Raw genomic sequence first — 19,947 nt, 5'->3', positions numbered from 1 at the left:
TGAACAATCCCATTACAAAGCTGAGGAATTTCTGATGGGCAGGATGAACAGAAGATGCAAGCAAATGCATCCTTCAAATCCAGAGTGACAACCAATCTTTCAGCTGAAGGAATGACTGAATTGTTTGGAGAAAATTCATTTTAACCCTGTCCAGACAAATAATGTATTCGAGTTCTGCAGATCCAGGATAGGCTTTAGCTCATCTGACTCTTTGGGGATTAAGAAAAGTACCTTGTGCCACAACTCTGGAGGAAGGACAGGCTCTATGGCCTTCTGAATTAGAAGGAAGGTTACTTCCTGCTATAGTTGAGCTGATAAGATGGGGGTCACAACTGGAGACAGATATCTGCCAGCTCAAAGAAGGACGCAAACATGGCCAACTCTATGGCAAATGGCGCCTTGGGTGAAAAGCAAATCTCCCCTCCCCTGCCTCCAAACCTCTCTTCAGCCATAGCAGGATGGGTTCTTCCGTGGCTACCTCGCCACAGGATGGGTGATGCTGGCAGTGTGCAAGGTGGTCCCCTGCTCATGGCACCTTGGGCAACTGCCCTGCACTCCCTATCCAAATGCCAGCTCTGGGCATGAGAAGCACAAGCAATAATTACACTCCATCATTCTTAGGACCCACTTGTCTTCATGCTGGATGCTTCTCTCCACAAGACTGGAGAGGGTATCAAAAACTCTGTCCAGTCTTGTGGCTAAGCTTTAGGTTGCCCCTTTTCTCTCTGCTAATCTCTAGAAGGAGCTTCTGAGGATGAGAAGTCAGGGCCTTGTCATCTTTGGAAAGAGCCAAATGGCCTCTTTAGATAAAACAGCCAATTACACAGACATACATATGCCTAGAAATAGCAGGCTGGTCTCCTGGCACTGTTGACAGTGACTGCAGAGTAGACTGATGCTCCTTGATTAGTGCCACCATCTCCTGCATCTTGATCCTGAACAGTTTTTCTCCCATGGACAGGACATCCACTAGGTGATCATGAATGTCTTCCTGGAGCCTATTTTCCTAGAGCTACTGCTGAAGATTTGGCTGTAGTTTCGAAGGCCTCATATGTGGAATGGCTTAGCTGTTCATTACATTCCTGGGCATCTGCTAAGGCTTGGTGGAACTCAGCAGACTCGGGGGATCCTCATCAAACTAGTGGTTTAAGCTTTTGAACATATGCTTGCAGCTACTTCACAATGAAAAGCTGATAAATTATTATATATAGGGACAAGCATCATGGAAAAATTGCATAAAAGTTCAAAGCTAAAGCTATGAATTGAATGCAGCAAGTCAGAATCCAATGTAGTTTTTTTTCAAAGGAGGGAAGATGTAATAATGGGGTATTAATTTATTCTTGTATTCTGCAATTTTCATATAATTGATCAACTGAAATAGGGACTTCATCAAGGAAAGAGCAGGTCAAGAGCTGCAATTTGTACAAGCAGTAAGGAGAGGAAATGTAGGATACATGCAATACTAATTGTAAGAAGCTGGATGGATTTCATTAGAGATGCCTGATGAGCTCAGCTGAGAACTCATATGTATGTATATATGTATGTATTTCATTGTCTTAACCTTCTTTCTGAGAAGATGCCTAAGGCAAAATAATAGTCATAAAATACAGTACGATTCATTGAAAAACCCAGCAATATAAAGCAAGACAAAACCAAACATAGAAAGTCACTTAAAATATGAATAAACAAAATAACACATTAAAGAAATAAAACCAACCAGCATTTTATATATAGAAGCAGCAAACCATCAGCGGCCAAATAAAGACTTCACCAATATACATGATAGTTAAGTGTCCAAAACAGCCCAAAATCAATCAATGAAACTCTCTAAGTTTGACACAGTCTCCTGGTTTTAAATCTTCCAAGTCACCAAGAGGGGTCTCAAGTTCTCCAAATCTTGTTATGCATGCACTGTCACCCTTCTCATCTACTTTCTGCTCAGTCTGAGTGGTAGCTATACCATGTGTAAGAGAGAGGAAGATTCAGCTCCTGTGATGTATTTATTGCCTGTGCTGCTGGCTTTTGGTTTTGTTTTCTTGTTTTTAATTTGGAAGAGGGGCATTGCTTGTAACACAAAGGCGGGGGGGGGGGGGGGGTATAGGAGAAGGAGGAAAGGACAGAAGGATATGGGGAGCTTGGTAAAGGGATAAAAAGACATGAAGGGAAAGGTCAGAAGGTCACAGGGAGGGGAAAGCTAGACAGAGGGGCACAAGGGATTAAGGGGAGAAGAACTATAGGGCACAAGGAAAACACAGTAGATGCCATACATGGAGGATGAAGAAAAAGGAGAACAAGTACATTTGAGGGAGGTGAGAAAAGTTGCAGAGGAGAAGGGGGAAGGGAGGGAAAGGGAAGGTAGTATTGGGAAGGGAGAGTAAGAATAGAAATAGAGTAAACTAGAGATAAAATGTAGCTGAGAGAAGTGTGAGGCATGGTACTTCATGTAGGCACTGATACACTTTTCCAGAAGGTAGGCGATTTCTTGCATGAAAGCACTTCTCTTCCATTTTTCCATAATCTCAGGTTTAGCAAAACCTAAAAGTTCCCAGATATATCCTTGAGGAGAGCAGGATAGAGAAATGTTAATTTCGTAGATAAAGTGATGGGCATATTATTGAATTTGATCACTGGTTGGGATAATGGAGACACCCTAAGAGGAGAATGCAGACGAGTCCTGTGTTTTCAGGGTTAAGTTTTAGGTGATGCTCACATGTGTTGCTGGCCACAGACAATTTGAAATTTCAGCCAGAAGAGAAGGAGTGGGAGAGGAAGATCTTTATATCATCAGTGGGACACTCGTAGCACAGGAGACAAACACTGAGTGACTACAGAGGGAGAAGAGCTATGATTCGAAGACTGGCACACTGATATCAAGAGGTGAAGAGACAGAGTAGGTCCAAAGGCACGGTCAGAGTGTTAGGATGAGAACTGAGATAGGAGAGTGCCATGGCAGAACGCATTAAATGCAGTCAAATATTGTCCTTACTAAGGGTATAGTTATTTCATAGATAACATCCTACCAGGATTTAGCATCTGGTAGAAGAAATACAACTGAAGCCATGGCAGATTCTTGGCTTCACTTGAGCTCCAGTAACACGATGATGATGATGAGTGTTCTAACTGCTTCCTCTTCTTCTTGTTTCTGCACAGGGCGGAGCTCCCTCTACATTATCCTGTCCACAGGCGGCATTTTTCTGCTGGTTACTCTGGTGACGGTGTGTGCGTGTTGGAAACCCTCCAAAAAGTACGAGGCCTTGTAGATCATAGAACTCATTAATCTGGCAGCAGGATAAAGCAAGGAATGAGTACACCAAGAACCTGCTGGCACCTTCTACCACTTTATGCAACTTCATCAGTAAGGCCCAAGATCCTTAAGAGAAACCCAGAAGCTTCCTCTGAATGCTTTTAGTCTATATTATTCTAGAACTAGCTATGGGGTCTATTTACTTAGCAGGGTTAGGCATTTCCCCACAGTAAATGTCTTAAATATACAAGCATTATCCCCTGAAAACACAAGTATGTAAATATAAGAATTAAGAAATGCCAAAGCAGCTTATTGATAGGCAATGCTATGTAAATAATCACAAGTCGTGTTATTTTCTGGAAAGTTAGTTACTACTCTGGAGAGGTAGCCAATTTGCTCCGGGAAAAGCTCGGGACACTAATGTATGTCATGGTACACCCTGGTTCATGCCTTAAAGAGCCCTAGCAGCCCAAACAAACCCCTCCCCCAGTATAGACAAAACCCCTGGGGGTTTCTCAAGACATCCTGCCCCACTTCCCCCCTGCTACTCCATAAAGCTGCTGAAGCAAGCAATAAAAGTTTAAGTAAATGAACACCCTTCCTCACAAGAGCTCACTCCGTCCATACTATAACATCTCTAATGACCCACCAAGGGCCTGGAGCCCCCCTCCCCATGGCTCCAGACCTGGTGCCACCATTTTTCAAAATGGCGCTGGTCAACCAAGGTCCTATCATTGCCCTATCATGTGATAAGGGGCAATGTGGTCAGCTGGTGCCATTTTGAAAAATGGCAGTGCCAGGCAGGGAGACAAGGGGGGTCCTCTAGGCTCCTACTAGGCCACCAGGGAGTGAGCTGTGGGAGAGGAAAGAAATGTTATGAAAGGAGAGGAGCTTGAGGAGATAGCAGAGCCTTCATTCCCTTGATAAAAGGATTTAAAAAACAAAAATGATTTCATCTGCCTCATGGTGAGGTGGAGAAGTGGGGAGTAGTTCCCTGGGACTTTTTCCTATATGGGGAGAGGTTATTCAGACTACTAGAGCTCTTTATGAAGATGGCAGCCCCATGCTGGAGTCTGTCATCATGTGGCATTTTTGGAGGGCCATTAAACTGGAATATTTTGCTGCGGAATTTTACCAGAGAGGAAAATGCTGTGGAGTTTACCAAGCTGTGCTACTCTGTATCATAGCTTAGTAAATCCCATGATATTTTCCCCCTATGGGGTTAGTAAATGAGATCCTGTGGTAGCTAATTGGATAGCTAGTTTACTGAAAGCAGCAGAGGCCTTTAAAAATCTGATAACACTCATTAACACAGAGACTGAACATGACGGCAGATAAGGACCTCAGTGACTATCTAGTGTGCCCAATTCCATTTCTGCTGCATTGCCATATTCTAGGTGAACCTTTGACTTTCCTCTCACTTCTTCATAACCAGGAATCCTTTGTGTTTTCCATGATTTCTTGAAGTCTGTCCCTGTTTCTCTCTTCACTGGGAGGCTATGCCATGCATCCACCACCCTTTTCATGAAGAAATTTTTCCTGATGTTTCTCCTGAGTCTATTCCAAGGCTTCCCAAACCTGTCCTGGGGACCCCCCAGCCAGTCGGATTTTCAGGATATCCACAATCAATATGCATGAGATAAATTTGCATATATTGAGTCTCCATGGTATGCAAATGTATCTCCTGCATATTCATTGTGGATATCCTGAAAACCCGACTGGCTGTAGGGTCCCCAGGACAGGGTTGGGAAGCCCTGACCTAGAGCATTTTTTTCTCTTAAAAAAAAAAAGTTTCTTGTGCATGAATACATTTAAAGAATTTGAATGTTTCCCTTGCAACCTCCCATGTAGGGTGTTCAATTCATATTTAAGTATCATTTCCTAGGACTTTTGATGTAGTCCTTGCATTATGAAGGTAACTTGGGGCCCAAACCCAGGCTGCTCAGTTTATAAGTCTCCTGAATAAAAAGTACCTATAGCTGTGCTGAAATTCAAGTAAATTACATCCAAAGAAAATCCACAATCTAATTCTCATCACAATTTAAAAAAAAAAAATAAATAAAATAAAAAATTGATCAGTTCTGTCAGACACTGTGCCCCTCTTGTTAACCATGCTGCTTCAGATCCTGCATGCTGCTCAATACTTCAATATCCTCTCCTTCAGTAAAGTCTCCATTAATTTACCCACCATTTAAGTGAGGTTTCCAGCTTAAAATGTTCTAGCTCATCCTTATTTCCACCTTCTCCAGTCCTGTAGAATCACTCTAATCTACAATGATCAATTGAGTAGATCCTTCCAGAGCTGTAGCCAGGCAATTTGGTGTTTATGGTCAAGTAGAAAAGTGCACCCTCACCCTATACCATACATAACATGACCTTGGAGGCTCTCTTACATTTTTTTAACTTAAAGATTAAATATTGATATTTATTATCTATACATAGATATAAATGTGACCCTGGATCCAAACATGTGACCCACAGGTCTGTATGGATGCGATCCTTCATTTCTACACTGAGGGGAGAGGGAAATACATATTGTACCTAAACGTAATCCGCCTGAAATGTGGAATATAAATCAAATACATTTATGTGTTAATTCTTAGGGATGTGAATCATTTTTGAACGATTAAAATTATCTTCAGATAATTTTAAAATTCTCCTAAATCATTAGAGTGCACGATACAATACAAATGCCCCCGATTTATCGTCAGGGGCATTTGTCCAGTGGGGGGGGGGGGGCGCGATCTCCCGCTCTCGGGCCATCGGCGCCATTTTGGCTGCCACTAATTAAAATGGCGCCGATGGCCCGATTAAAAAAAAAAAAAACAAAAAACAACCCTCCCGACCCCCCCAAAACCTTTTAAAATTACCTGGTGGTCCGAGGGGCCTCGGGGAGAGGAGAGATCCAGGGGGGCCTCGGGAAGAGATTTCCCGTTCCCAGGCATCAGCTGTTCTAAAAAAAAAAAAATGGTACCGATGCCCCTTTGCCCTTACCATGTGACAGGGTATCCATGCCATTGGCCGGCCCCTGTCACATGGTAGGAGCATTGGATGGCCGGCGCCATCTTTAAAGATGGCGCCGACCATCCAGTGCTCATCAGCCCCTATTATATTATACTCTATAATAGGGGCTGATGATGGATGGCCGGCGCCATCTTTAAAGATGGCGCCGGCCATCCATTACTCCTACCATGTGACAGGGCCTGGCCAATGGCACGGATACCCTGTAACATGGTAAGGGCAAAGGGCCATCGGCGCCATTTTTATTAGCGGCAGCCGATGGCCCCGAGAGCGGGAGATCGCTCCCGGGACTTCCACTGGACCACCAGGTACTTGTAAAAAGTTTTGGGGGGGTTCTGGAGGGTGGGGAAAGCTAAGGGAACAGTTTTAAAGGGTTGGGTGGGTTTTTTTGTTTATCGGCTCGGGCGCAGCCGATAAACAAAACCGCGATCGGGCCACACAAAAAAAAATTAACGATGTGAATCGGAATCGGAACCGATTCCGGTTCCGATTCACATCTCTACTCTCCACACAAATAGGCCATTGCCTACTATATGGCCTGGGCTTTGCTGCAGGCAATTATCACCGAACACAGTCTTTTAAGATTCAAACATCTCCTAGAACAAGCATCCAGAGACCCCTAGCAAATGAGCAGTTTTACTTCTCCCCTCTCCCCTCCCCCCCTCACCCCAACCATATTTTCCGCACAACAAGGCCACTACCTAGCACCTGGCCTGGACTATTGCAAGGAATTTTGGTTGAATAAGACTAAATTAGACTGAATAAAGCAATTGTCCTTTTTTTCTCTTTTTAGTATCCTCAGCATCCTGTTCCTACATCTTTCATTCCATTGATGTTATTCTGAGCCAAGAGTATGTCCAGTTTATTTATAAATAGCTGTGTAGAATTTGCTTTATTATAGGAATCTGAGGGCATGAGAAACTCAAAGGATCCCTAGCGGCAAAAGGATAAAAGTGAAATACTGAGGTAACCTGTGGTAATTTATCTGTATGGGGATATCCTGCAGAAAGCAGCAGCTACAACCCTGAACACCTTGTTGGGCAGATTGGATGGGCCATTTTGGTCTGTATCTGCTGATACTATGTTGCTAAACAGATTAAGAGTGTGTGTATATCCTGTTCTGAAGGGAGTTGCCTTTGACTGCTATAGAGAGAGGAGAGTAAGGCTTAATTGGGCAAAATTCATAACCCCAGAAAAATATTGAACACAGAATCCCGGCAATCAAAACATGACATTTTAATTATACCAAAAAGTATTTATTTAGCATATTTATATACCGTTTTACCAGTATAGATACTGATCAAAACGGTTTACAATACTATTAAAACAAAATAAAATAACAGAAAATACTAAAACAGAAAAATTCAACAAAGTAAGAATAAAAATACAGTGTAGAATAATTATCAATAACATAAAAAGTATGCCAGTATGAAAATGCTATCCACTGATTGACTGTGTTCCGACCCAATCAGAAGGCAGCTTTTTAATACTGGTAATTTGGAAGGAATAACTTTCACTTTACCAGATTCACAATGGAAGTTTTAAGTCGGAGAGGACCTAGAAGTTTTGATCAGCCCTTCCAGAAAGCTGATAAGTATATAGTCTCCCTACCTCTGCCCCGCAAGAAAATGAAAAGAGAAAAAGAAAGAATTGCATTTCCAAAATGGCTGCTGAAAACTCTGTAATAGGACTTCAGCCATTTTCATTGCTTCATCCTGTTGGTGCCTCGACCAATAGTGCGTCCCCATTTCTGGATATATATATAAAGGATGGTGATGAGTTAGAAGTAGATCCAAACTGTGTGGTCAAAATACATATGCACTGCCATGAAGTGTTCTCTAACAATCAGAAAGCTACTTCAGTCCTAATTATCTTATTTCTGCTGGTTTAAATCTTCTCTTTCTTTTCATGTGAGAGTCTTCCCTTAAATATCATTCTGTACATGTTTCAGAGACAAACGGAAAGTGGAAAAGAAAGGTTCATCTGAGTACGTGGATCAAAACGAAGAGCATTTAAAGCATGAAGGTAAGTAATCCCGACAGCACATGGGACCAGCACACATTCTGTCCATCAAAGGACCTGCCAGGACATGATCAGTATATCAAACTAAGGGGGTCATTTATCAAAATGCGATAAGGCATTTTCGCATGCGAAAACGTGTTTAACGCATGCGATAGCACCATATCGTATGGTGCGAAGCAAATTCAGAAAATAGGAGGAGTTAGGGGCGGAGAGTGGGCTGGGTTAGCCTGTATGTGAAGAGCTATCACACAGCCGTAATGCCGATTTTAACTACACCTCTTTGAATTGCGTTAGGCTGTGCGATAGCTGCTGTGACCGTGCGATAAGGTTTCATCGCCTTTTGCGATGTCTCTCCTTTGGTCTCTGTGCTCGGCATGCCGATCTGACATTCGTTCCCACCTCCGTGGGAGTTTGGACATGGGCAGCCTGGCACGTTGAGCGGCCTTTTGGCTAGGCCCTGCTTTCAGGTTTTTTCCTTGTTCGCCACATGGTAGGCCAAAGCAGTGTTTTGCGCGCTTTTTTCATGTGCATTATTTATTTATTTATTTATTTATTTAAGGTTTTTATATACCGGCATTCATGAAATGATCACATCATGCTGGTTTACAAATAAACAGGGGTGCAATAAATACATCAAAAACAGAAATAATGTGTCGAAGAAAGCAGTTACAATTAACAAGGACTATTGAACTGGGATCAGAGGAAATAAAGATAGTTTAGCAGAGACTAAATTATATACAAGGAGAAGAGGTACAGCTGCTGTGTTGGATATGTTGATGGCGAGGTGCATTAATTTAAGTCCGGGAAAGCTTGCATAAACAGCCAAGTCTTGAGTCTTTTTCTAAAGGTTAGGAGGCAAGGCTCCTGTCTGAGATCGGGAGGGATGGAGTTCCTGTGGAGAGGGCTCGATCTCTTAAGGTAATGTGATTAGAGGTTTTAGTAGGGGGTAGGGATGTGAATCGTTTTTCAACGATTAAAATTATCGTCCGATAATGTTAATATCGTCTTAAATCGTTATAGAACACGATACAATAGAAATTCTAAAGATTTATCGTTAAAAATCGTTAAATCGTGTTAGTGCGCACTAACGGGAGTTAGTGCGCACTAACTCCCCGTTAGTGCGCACTAACTCCCCGTTAGTGCGCACTAACTCGATTTAGTGCGCACTAACTGAAAATGATACAAATAAACACTTTCCAGGTCACTGAAGGTCAGTTAGGAATGAATATGTGTTCCTATTGGCTGGCTGCCCTCTTATCTATTGATGTTACCAAGGTTACCACTGAGGTGATGGTTGGGGGGATGGGAAATGGAACTGGAAACTAACGAACACCAACAGAAAATGAAACAAAGTGTTCACACTTCCCAGGTCAGTAAAGGTCACTTAGGAATGAATATGTATGTATGTATTCCTATTGGCTGGCTGTGCTCTTATCTATTGATGTTACCAAGGCTAACACTGAGGTAATGGTTGGGGGGATGTGAAATGGAAACAGTTGGAAGTTTGACAAAAAAAGTAATGTAATGATCAGCACTCACGTGACTAGAACTTGTTTGTTTATTATTTTTGTTAGCAGGCACCTGAAATGCTAGTGCATGTTGAATTTGCCAATCACTGTGCATTTTAGAAAGGTGGTCCTGGCTGGAACTGTACACAGTTCAAATATATGTAATTGATTGTTGGTAAGTGTATTTTTTAAGTAGCCACACTGGCACAAGTATGTTTACTTTTCCTCCTACTTAACTCACTAGCTCAGCTTTGTAAGAAGGGCTTCTCTGCTTGTGTGTTTTTGTTTGGTGTGAGGAGAGCAGAAACATCAGATCTTTAGTCAATCTACTACAGTCATCTCTTACAGTGCCCTATCCCTATTAATACCAGGAGTGTTGTGATCTTCCTGCACATAGTGCCCTAACCCTGATACCAGTCTGAGACAGCTCCCTCCCTGCATTACTAGTGAGAGGCTGGCTTCACAGACAGGGGGGAGCTGCCTGACCCTCACTCCTGACTTCCCCCATGTCCCAGCTAGTGAATGGTGTGTGGGTGAGGGGGGGGGGGGAGGATGGTGAAGTCTGAGACAGCTCCCTTCCTGCATTACTAGTGAGAGGCTGGCTTCACAGACAGGGGGGAGCTGCCTGACCCTCACTCCTGACTTCCCCCATGTCCCAGCTAGTGAATGGTGTGTGGGTGAGGGGGGGGGGGAGGATGGTGAAGTCTGAGACAGCTCCCTCCCTGCATTACTAGTGAGAGGCTGGCTTCACAGACAGGGGGGAGCTGCCTGACCCTCACTCCTGACTTCCCCCATGTCCCAGCTAGTGAATGGTGTGTGGGTGAGAGGGGGGGGGGGGGAGGAGGATGGTGAAGTCTGAGACAGCTCCCTCCCTGCATTACTAGTGAGAGGCTGGCTTCACAGACAGGGGGGAGCTGCCTGACCCTCACTCCTGACTTCCCCCATGTCCCAGCTAGTGAATGGTGTGTGGGTGAGGGGGGGGGGGGGGGAGGAGGATGGTGAAGTCTGAGACAGCTCCCTCCCTGCATTACTAGTGAGAGGCTGGCTTCACAGACAGGGGGGAGCTGCCTGACCCTCACTCCTGACTTCCCCCATGTCCCAGCTAGTGAATGGTGTGTGGGTGAGGGGGGGGGGGGAGGATGGTGAAGTCTGAGACAGCTCCCTCCCTGCATTACTAGTGAGAGGCTGGCTTCACAGACAGGGGGGAGCTGCCTGACCCTCACTCCTGACTTCCCCCATGTCCCAGCTAGTGAATGGTGTGTGGGTGAGGGGGGGGGGGGGAGGAGGATGGTGAAGTCTGAGACAGCTCCCTCCCTGCATTACTAGTGAGAGGCTGGCTTCACAGACAGCGGGGAGCTGCCTGACCCTCACTCCTGACTTCCCCCATGTCCCAGCTAGTGAATGGTGTGTGGGTGAGGGGGGGGGGAGGATGGTGAAGTCTGAGACAGCTCCCTTCCTGCATTACTAGTGAGAGGCTGGCTTCACAGACAGGGGGGAGCTGCCTGACCCTCACTCCTGACTTCCCCCATGTCCCAGCTAGTGAATGGTGTGTGGGTGAGGGGGGGGGAGGATGGTGAAGTCTGAGACAGCTCCCTCCCTGCATTACTAGTGAGAGGCTGGCTTCACAGACAGGGGGGAGCTGCCTGACCCTCACTCCTGACTTCCCCCATGTCCCAGCTAGTGAATGGTGTGTGGGTGAGGGGGGGGGGGGGGAGGAGGATGGTGAAGTCTGAGACAGCTCCCTCCCTGCATTACTAGTGAGAGGCTGGCTTCACAGACAGGGGGGAGCTGCCTGACCCTCACTCCTGACTTCCCCCATGTCCCAGCTAGTGAATGGTGTGTGGGTGAGGGGGGGGGGGAGGATGGTGAAGTCTGAGACAGCTCCCTCCCTGCATTACTAGTGAGAGGCTGGCTTCACAGACAGGGGGGAGCTGCCTGACCCTCACTCCTGACTTCCCCCATGTCCCAGCTAGTGAATGGTGTGTGGGTGAGGGGGGGGGGGGGAGGATGGTGAAGTCTGAGACAGCTCCCTCCCTGCATTACTAGTGAGAGGCTGGCTTCACAGACAGGGGGGAGCTGCCTGACCCTCACTCCTGACTTCCCCCATGTCCCAGCTAGTGAATGGTGTGTGGGTGAGGGGGGGGGGGGGAGGATGGTGAAGTCTGAGACAGCTTCCTCCCTGCATTACTAGTGAGAGGCTGGCTTCACAGACAGGGGGGAGCTGCCTGACCCTCACTCAAGCAGAGAAGCCCTTCTTACAAAGCTGAGCTAGTGAGTTAAGTAGGAGGAAAAGTAAACATACTTGTGCCAGTGTGGCTACTTAAAAAATACACTTACCAACAATCAATTACATATATTTGAACTGTGTACAGTTCCAGCCAGGACCACCTTTCTAAAATGCACAGTGATTGGCAAATTCAACATGCATGTGTCTGCTAACAAAAATAATAAACAAAGAAGTTCTAGTCACGTGAGTGCTGATCATCACATGTCAAGCTTCCAACTGTTTCCATTTCACATCCCCCCAACCATTACCTCAGTGGTAACCTTGGTAACATCAATAGATAAGAGCACAGCCAGCCAATAGGAATACATATTCATTCCTAAGTGACCTTTACTGACCTGGGAAGTGTGAACACTTTGTTTCATTTTCTGCTGGTGTTCATGAGTTTCCAGTTCCATTTCCCATCCCCCCAACCATCACCTCAGTGGTAACCTTGGTAACATCAATAGATAAGAGGGCTGCCAGCCAATAGGAACACATATTCATTCCTAACTGACCTTCAGTGACCTGGAAAGTGTCTATTTGTATCATTTTGAGTTAGTGCGCACTAACGGGGAGTTAGTGCGCACTAATCGGAAAAAACGATTTTTAACGATTTTTCAACAAAATAATCGTGCCAAACACGATTTTCTTCTCCTGCCACACGATTTCTATCGTTAAGACGATATGGAAAACGATTCACATCTCTAGTAGGGGGTACATGGAGGGATCCTCTGTATGCGTCTCTGGTAGGTCTTGTGGAGTTGTGTAAGCGGAGAGGAAATTGTAGGTCAATTGTGGTGTGTTGGTGGATGATTTTGTATATCAAGGATATGGATTTGTAGATGATTCTGAAGTGAATTGGTAACCAATGAAGGTCTTTTAGAATTGGGGAAATATGGTCTCTCTTCCTGGTGTTTGTTAGTAAACAGGCTGCTGTGTTTTGTACCATTTGGAGCGGTTTGGTGTAGGAGGAAGGGAGACCAAGTAGGATAGCGTTACAGTAATCTAACTTTGAGAAAATAATTGCTTGGAGGATCGTTCTGAAATCTTGGGCGTGGAAGAGATGTCTTATCCTTTTTAAAACTTGGAGTTTGTGGAAGCAGTCTTTGGTCGTTCTGTTGATGGAGGCTTTGAAGTTCATCCTGTTGTCAATTATCACTCCTAAATCTCTCACTTGTGTGGTTGGTGGGTTGGTTGGATGAGAAGCGGTGAGATTGCTGTTCTCTGGAGATATGAGTAGTATTTCGGTCTTGGAGGAGTTTAGTACTAGATTTAGGCTATTGAGGAGACGTTTGATTTCTTGGTGGCAGGATTCCCAGTAGTCAAGGGTTTTCGAGTATGAGCCTTTGATGGGGATCAGGATCTGGATATCGTCTGCGTAGAGAAAGTGTTTTAGGTTGAGGTTGGTGAGGAGTTGGCAAAGTGGTAGAAGGTAGATGTTAAAGAGTGTCGGGGATAGAGAGGAGCCTTGTGGGACTCCTACGGATGAGTCATGGCGTGAAGATTCTTTGTTCTGGATTTTGACCTTGTAACCTCTGTTGCTGAGAAATGATTTGAACCAAGATAGAGCAGAGCCGGAAACTCCTATGGCAGCTAACTGGTTGATGAGGAAGGAGTGGTTGACGGTATCGAAGGCTGCCGAAAGGTCCAGAAGGACCAGCAGAAAAGATTGACCTTTGTTGAGACCCAGGATGAGGAAGTCTGTTAGGGAAGTAAGGAGGGATTCAGTGCCTAGATTTTTACGGAATCCATATTGCGAGGCAGATAGAAGTTTATTATCTTCAATGTAGTCCGATAGTTGGGAGTTCACAAGCCTTTCCATAATCTTAGCAATGAAGGGGAGATTGGCCATTGGGTGGAAGTTGTTAGGATCTTTTGGGTCCAAATTTGGTTTTTTTAGGAGTGGTTTGAGAGACGCCAGTTTGAGGTCGTCTGGGAAGGAACCGTGGGAGAGAGAACAGTTAATAATGTCCGCCAGTGTTTTGAAGATAGAGTCTGGGATTGTGAGAAGAAGTTTGGTGGGGATATGGTCCGCCGGGTGAGAGGAGGGTTTCATTCTTCTTAGAACAACTTGAATCTCAGAGGAGGAAATGGGTTTGAAAGCTTCGAGGTGAATATTTTTGATGGGAGGCTGCAGAGCCGATGGTAGGGGGGCGATCTTGGAGGGTAGTTGGGTAAGAAGACTGATGATTTTGTTTTGGAAAAATGATGCGAGTTCTTCAGCTTTGGATTGTGCTTGGTTGCTGGGAAATTCTGGGGGGGTGACCTGAGTGAGGCTAGATACATAGGCAAATAGGGCTTTAGCGTCAAAGACCAGGTTATGAATTTTAGATGCATAAAAATCCCTTATTGATTTGGAAGTGGAGGTCTTGTACAGGTGAAGCATAAATTTGTAGGCAGAGAGCGTGCTAGCGCATGGTGTTTTACGCCACTTGGCTTCTTTCTGTCTTAAACTTTGTTTAAGCCTTCTCAGGTCGTTAGTGAACCTGAGAAGGCATTAGGCTAACCTCTTCAGTTCCATCAGATTGTGCAAGTGCGTCCAGCTATGTGTCCAGGTGGGCACCTAGTTCAACACTTGACTGGGCGCTTGGTTGAACGTCCAGTTGATTAGGGGCATCCATCTATGCACCCATTCACACATGCTTATTTGTGCATGCAAGCAGTGCAGCCTCGTGGAAAGCCAGTTTTTGGGCACCCATCAAGGTACAGTGTTGAGTGCCTAAATTTTGGATGCCTATTTTTTTGCAGCGCAGTTACAGCTGGACGCACAGCTCTCCTTTTTTCTCTTAGCAGCTTCTCCAACTCTGATGAGCTTCTGGCAGATACCAAGAACTCCTTAAGACTCCTCCTTTAGCTTGGCAGTTTTCCTTTTTCAAAACTCCCTCCAAAAACAAAATCCATTCTCATGTAACACTTCAAATCTTCTCTTACATCAGATGAGGAATTTCAGACACCTACTTCTTCTCTTCAGACTTCTCAGCGTTCTCTCAAATGAACTCCAAGAACTTATTCATCTTGGAAGTACAAGGCACCCTTACCTTAGGCCCCAGCCTTCTTCCCTGGACAGGAACTCCTTTATGCAAATATGTCTGAATATTGAGAAAGTAATTGTGAAAGACATTTCCATAGATAAAATGGTGCTTTACCTGCAGAAAATGTTTGTTACAAAATTGCCTGCCTAATATTATTTTTATTTTATTTGGAACTTTTATATACCGACATTCATGTGCAAAATTACATATCACATCGGTTTACAGTGAAACAATAAAAGCAAACGAATGCATTACATCAAACAAGGGATACGGTAACTGGGATCAAGGTTATAAATAAATACTAAGCTCTTCATGAAAGCAAGAAACTAAAAATGCACAGTATCACACATCCAGGATACATAACATACAAAACATATGAAACTGGGTGAGAATGGAACATACAAAACATATGAACTGGGTGAGAATATCCAGGATACAAAACATAAGAAACTGGGTGAGAATGGACCAATGGGTAAATTACCCAGGGGATGGGATAAAGGTGGAGACAATAAGCCAAAGGATGAAGACAAATTTACTAACATGGGAGGTAGAAAGATGCATAACCTGCCTGCGAAGTTATGCCTTGTTCAGAGAAAGAAAAGCTAACTAAAAAAATAGTCCAGTTATTAGAGGGGGAGATGGATGGATCATCTGAATTAAGGAAAAGCTTGACAGAACAGCCAGGTTTTGAGTCTTTTATAATATGTGGGTAAACATTTGTGGGTATGACCATACCTGAAAAATTAGAGTTATGGTTATGTTGTGGGCTGTAAATAAATGCTTAACACCAACTTCTTAAAGAGAAACATCTTTTTATTCAGAAAGCAAATAAGATATCTCATGGATATCTACTACATTTTACCATGCAATATGAAACAGGAGCAAGTTTGAGAGAACATTAGTGATTCAACAGGTTAAATTGGTCACCCCCCCCCCCCCTTTAATTTGCACACTAGTGATTTAGCTACTTAGCCTAACATTTTGCTAATTGGTTGGCATTATAATTTTATCTCATATATGTTAAGACTGGATACTTGTATGTCATGTGATTTTTTTGTAATTTGAGCCCAGAAGGCAAAAACAAAACTCAGTACTGACTCTTAACATACTTTTTGACCTTTAGCATATATTCTAGCATTTCAGTAGCTTTGGATGGTTTTACAAGTCTGATTAGTGCAGTCTCATTGTGGTAGTTCTTTTTTATTTCTTCACTGCCACCAAACTAGTCTGGCTTCTTACCTTTTCAAAGCACCCTTACAGTCACCCTAAAACTGATCTTGCTATTGATTAGCGGGTGGGGTGGGGTGGGGGGAATAATGCATATCAACTTTCTCTTCTAATCCACATTAATTCAGTCACCACCACCATTCCCTTTCCTCGCAGAGAAAACCCCAGCACTATCTGTGCTCCCACCCCCTATAAGCCATATCTCCCTAACATGTACACCCTTATCCTACCCTCAGTTGAGTCCCAAGTCTTCAAATCAAACTGCAAACTGAGTTATTTCTGTTGCAGTTCCTATCTAGACTGTCTCCACATGCTGCCTGCAGTATGTGTGTGCTCCAGGCTTTGCTCTCCTATTCCCTGCAGGCTTACTGAAGAGAAAGCAGCTGGAGCTGTAAACAGATAGTCCCAGAGCTCTTTAGTGTTTTCTCCAGAGATCTGGCAATTAATATAACTTCTCTAAGTCTCTGGGTATACTTGTTAAATATTGGGTGGATTTTCAAAGGCCTACGCGTGTAAAAAGTGGGGTTTACGCGCAGAGATGCCAGGCATTAAAAATAGGGTGGGGTGGGCTCTGGGCGGGATGAAGGCCGGCCGGGACAGCGGCCATTAGCCGCTGTCCCAGAGAAGCATGTGTTGGCAGCTGGCCGGCGCATGGAAACAAGTGGAAAAATAAAACATTTTTGGTTAGGGGTTAGGGGTCAGGGTGGAGAGAGGAAAGGGAAAGAAGGTTAGGCAGGGAGGTAGGGAAGTCCCCCCCCCCCCCCCTCCCAGTATGCTCCTTAATTGGTGCAGACTGGGAGGGAACTGTGGGAGGCCTGATTGCATGGCCATGCATAATATTAGAAAATTTGCCCCCCTCCCCCCCTGCGTGTGCCGCCCGCACATGTGCACCGATTTTAAAATCCAGCTCACATGTGTGCACAGCATGAGATTTTACAACGTGCACGTACCAGCGCATGCACGTTATAAAATAGGTACATCCATGTGTGCGCGCGCATACTCCTTTAAAATTAGCCCCTATGTGGAGGTGCAGACTAAACAGGCAGCCAAAGGCGCATTGTCTGATATTTGCCATGACATCGTGGCAGATCTCGTAGAGCGGGAGGGCTTTTGAGAAATCCATCTTACTTTACAGAGGCCACAACCATTCTATATTCAAGGGTCTTGTAATGAGCCGACATTGGTGCTGAGAGTTAAGAACTACAATTGAGAATAGATCGTGCTTCATATACTTGATTGCTCAAAAGGCTTTATGTTTTCAGCCTTACATATGTTATGACACATTCCAGTGTTAATAGATGAAATGACTCCCGGCCTCTGTTCTGTCAGATTTCTTTTTTTTCATCCTCTGCATAAACTGTTATCTGTGGACTGGAGAGAGAGCAAATCCCAGAATGTATTGCAGGAATTCAGATGCCAGATTCTAATATTAGATCATTTTTTTCTCTTATTAATTTGTTTTTTTTTTCTGTGCAGTTGAAATTATTTCTCGCACTGGAGAACAAGATCACAAGAGTCCTGTTGCTTTGTACATCTTAAAAGATAAGGTATGCTTTAAGTCTGTTGCAGTATATTTAGGGATGACAGGGCAAGGGCATGGTTGCTAAGGATCTACTTGATCGGTGTGGAATGTCAGAAAAGATCCTATTAAATAGTCTTCTTAAATATAATCCCTGAAGTTCCTATAGTACCTGGATAGAGAACCAATAAGCCCCTTAAGCACCCAAATATAGAATCAATGAGCATCCTATAGTACTCAGTTATAATCATTGAGGCTCCTGAAGTACCCAGGCATAGAATCGGTGAGGCTCCCATAGAACCCCGATATAGAATCCATGAGGATCCGCTTAGCATGACTTCGTCACTATAGACAGACTATAAATATTTTAAATGAATAAAATAAATGGGGTTTCTATGGTACCCATCCATATAATCAGTATCCTATAGTATCCAGCTACATAATCAATGAATTCCCTATAGCACCTATATGTAGAATTTCTGAGGCTCCTACATTATACAGATATAGAATCCCTGAGGTGTCTATAGCACCCAAATATAGAATTAATGGGGGATCCTTTAGCATCCATGATAAATATTTCATATAGGATGGCCAACATTTCCATGGATTGTAACTGGACATCTCACCAAACGTGAAGACTGGATGGTGGGGAGGGAATCTCCTTCTGGCCCTGAGGACTGGTGGGAGGGTAAAGGGCAGGTCTGCTGTTACATTTAACATTCTAACTTCAATTTAACATAGCTTTTCTCTTTCTGTAGAGGCATTGCCTGGTGCTTAAAAGACTCAGGGCTCAGAGGGGCTCTGCCCTGAGATTTTGATCATTTAGTCTCAAATATAAGCATCTCTTTCCCCGCCCCCTCGAACAGAGGGGGCGGGGAACGACAGAGTGGGGCGGGGAAAACAGAGTGTAACAGAGTGTAACTGAGTTCCTGCTGGTCTTAAGGGTAATTTTCAAAAGGATTATTTATTTATGAACATTTGATATTTTGCCTTGCTGCGTACAAATCCACTTTTGAACATCTATTCTGGATTTATGCATGTAACAGTACACGAGACATGATTTTGTGCGCACTTCCATATGCATAATAAGTAGGAATTTTGGAGGCAGAGTTGGGATACAGAGAGGATTTACCCACTGAGGACTATTGCATTTTAAAGCTCAACTTGCTGTCCCATTGTTTCTGCTCGGGGGGACTGAAGACTGCCATCTGATGTCAACTTGAGGTTGCATCTTTAAACCGCGCCTTGGCTGCTGACAGAAGGAAGACTGGTCAGTACTCTTGCACTTTAAACCCTGGCTCACTGCTCCGGGATACCTGAGGACTGCCCCCTGACGTCATCCTGAGGCAGCACCTTTAAACCATAGCTGTGGCCACCGACAGAAGGAAGACCACTCACTACTATTGCACTTTATATGCCTTGCTTGTGTTCCAGTATTCCTGCTCTGGGGTACCTGAGGACTGCCCCCTAGTCTCATCCTGAAGTGGCATCTTTAACAGTGGCTGTTGCTGCTAATAGGTGGCTTGCTGAAGGAAGTGAGCCAAATGAGGATTGCTCCTTAGTGGGCTCCTGGAAAGCGATTCACTAGGGTGAGTGCCAGTGGCTAGGTAGAAGTTATCTTGTAATATCATTATAACATCCTGGGGGGGGGGGGGGGAATAAGATGATCTAAGCAGACCCCCAGGGGTTTTATTAAACTTAGGTGGGGCATCCATGGGGCCAAGTGCTGCTTTAAGACTATGCCGTGGGTGAATGCTTAAACAAGCTATATGGACCTCTCAGGCATTAATAGATATGAAAAAGGCTTGAACACAAGCTCAATCAACATCCCGACTTATCTGATGTTGTGAATCAATGACCCTGAGAGGTCCATATAGCTTGTTTAAGCATTATAAATACAATTGGGTATTTCACAGTTTACCGGTACAGTTACACTCATGGTCTCAGTTATTCATGAAGTGAAATTCTCAGTTTTCAGCAATGAATAATTTAAAAAAAAGAAAAAATGAAAGAGGTTTTCACTTGGTGTTTTCACATTACAATCTTTTCAAAAAAAACCTGGATGGAGGAGGTCTGTTTATGATTATAACACAATTGTATCACCCTTT

The 19,947-nt window shown here is 44.2% G+C and overlaps 1 protein-coding gene across 5 annotated transcripts in view; it reads left to right on the top strand.

Moving 5' to 3' along the window:
• HEPACAM (hepatic and glial cell adhesion molecule) overlaps positions 1-19,947 on the top strand; it is a 128,872-nt gene that overhangs the window by 88,572 nt on the left and 20,353 nt on the right. For all 5 annotated transcript variants that reach the window (XM_029574161.1, XM_029574159.1, XM_029574158.1 and 2 more), the window contains 3 exons: positions 3,151-3,244; positions 8,217-8,290; positions 17,797-17,867. In XM_029574161.1, coding sequence (XP_029430021.1) covers positions 3,151-3,244; positions 8,217-8,290; positions 17,797-17,867 — 239 coding nt within the window. The remainder of the gene's footprint in view (positions 1-3,150; positions 3,245-8,216; positions 8,291-17,796; positions 17,868-19,947) is intronic.

Source organism: Rhinatrema bivittatum, chromosome 12 (genome assembly GCF_901001135.1).
Source record: "Rhinatrema bivittatum chromosome 12, aRhiBiv1.1, whole genome shotgun sequence".
Taxonomy (NCBI): domain Eukaryota; kingdom Metazoa; phylum Chordata; class Amphibia; order Gymnophiona; family Rhinatrematidae; genus Rhinatrema; species Rhinatrema bivittatum.
Note: the sequence above shows the minus strand (reverse complement) of the source record. Positions and strands in the feature narration are given on the sequence as shown.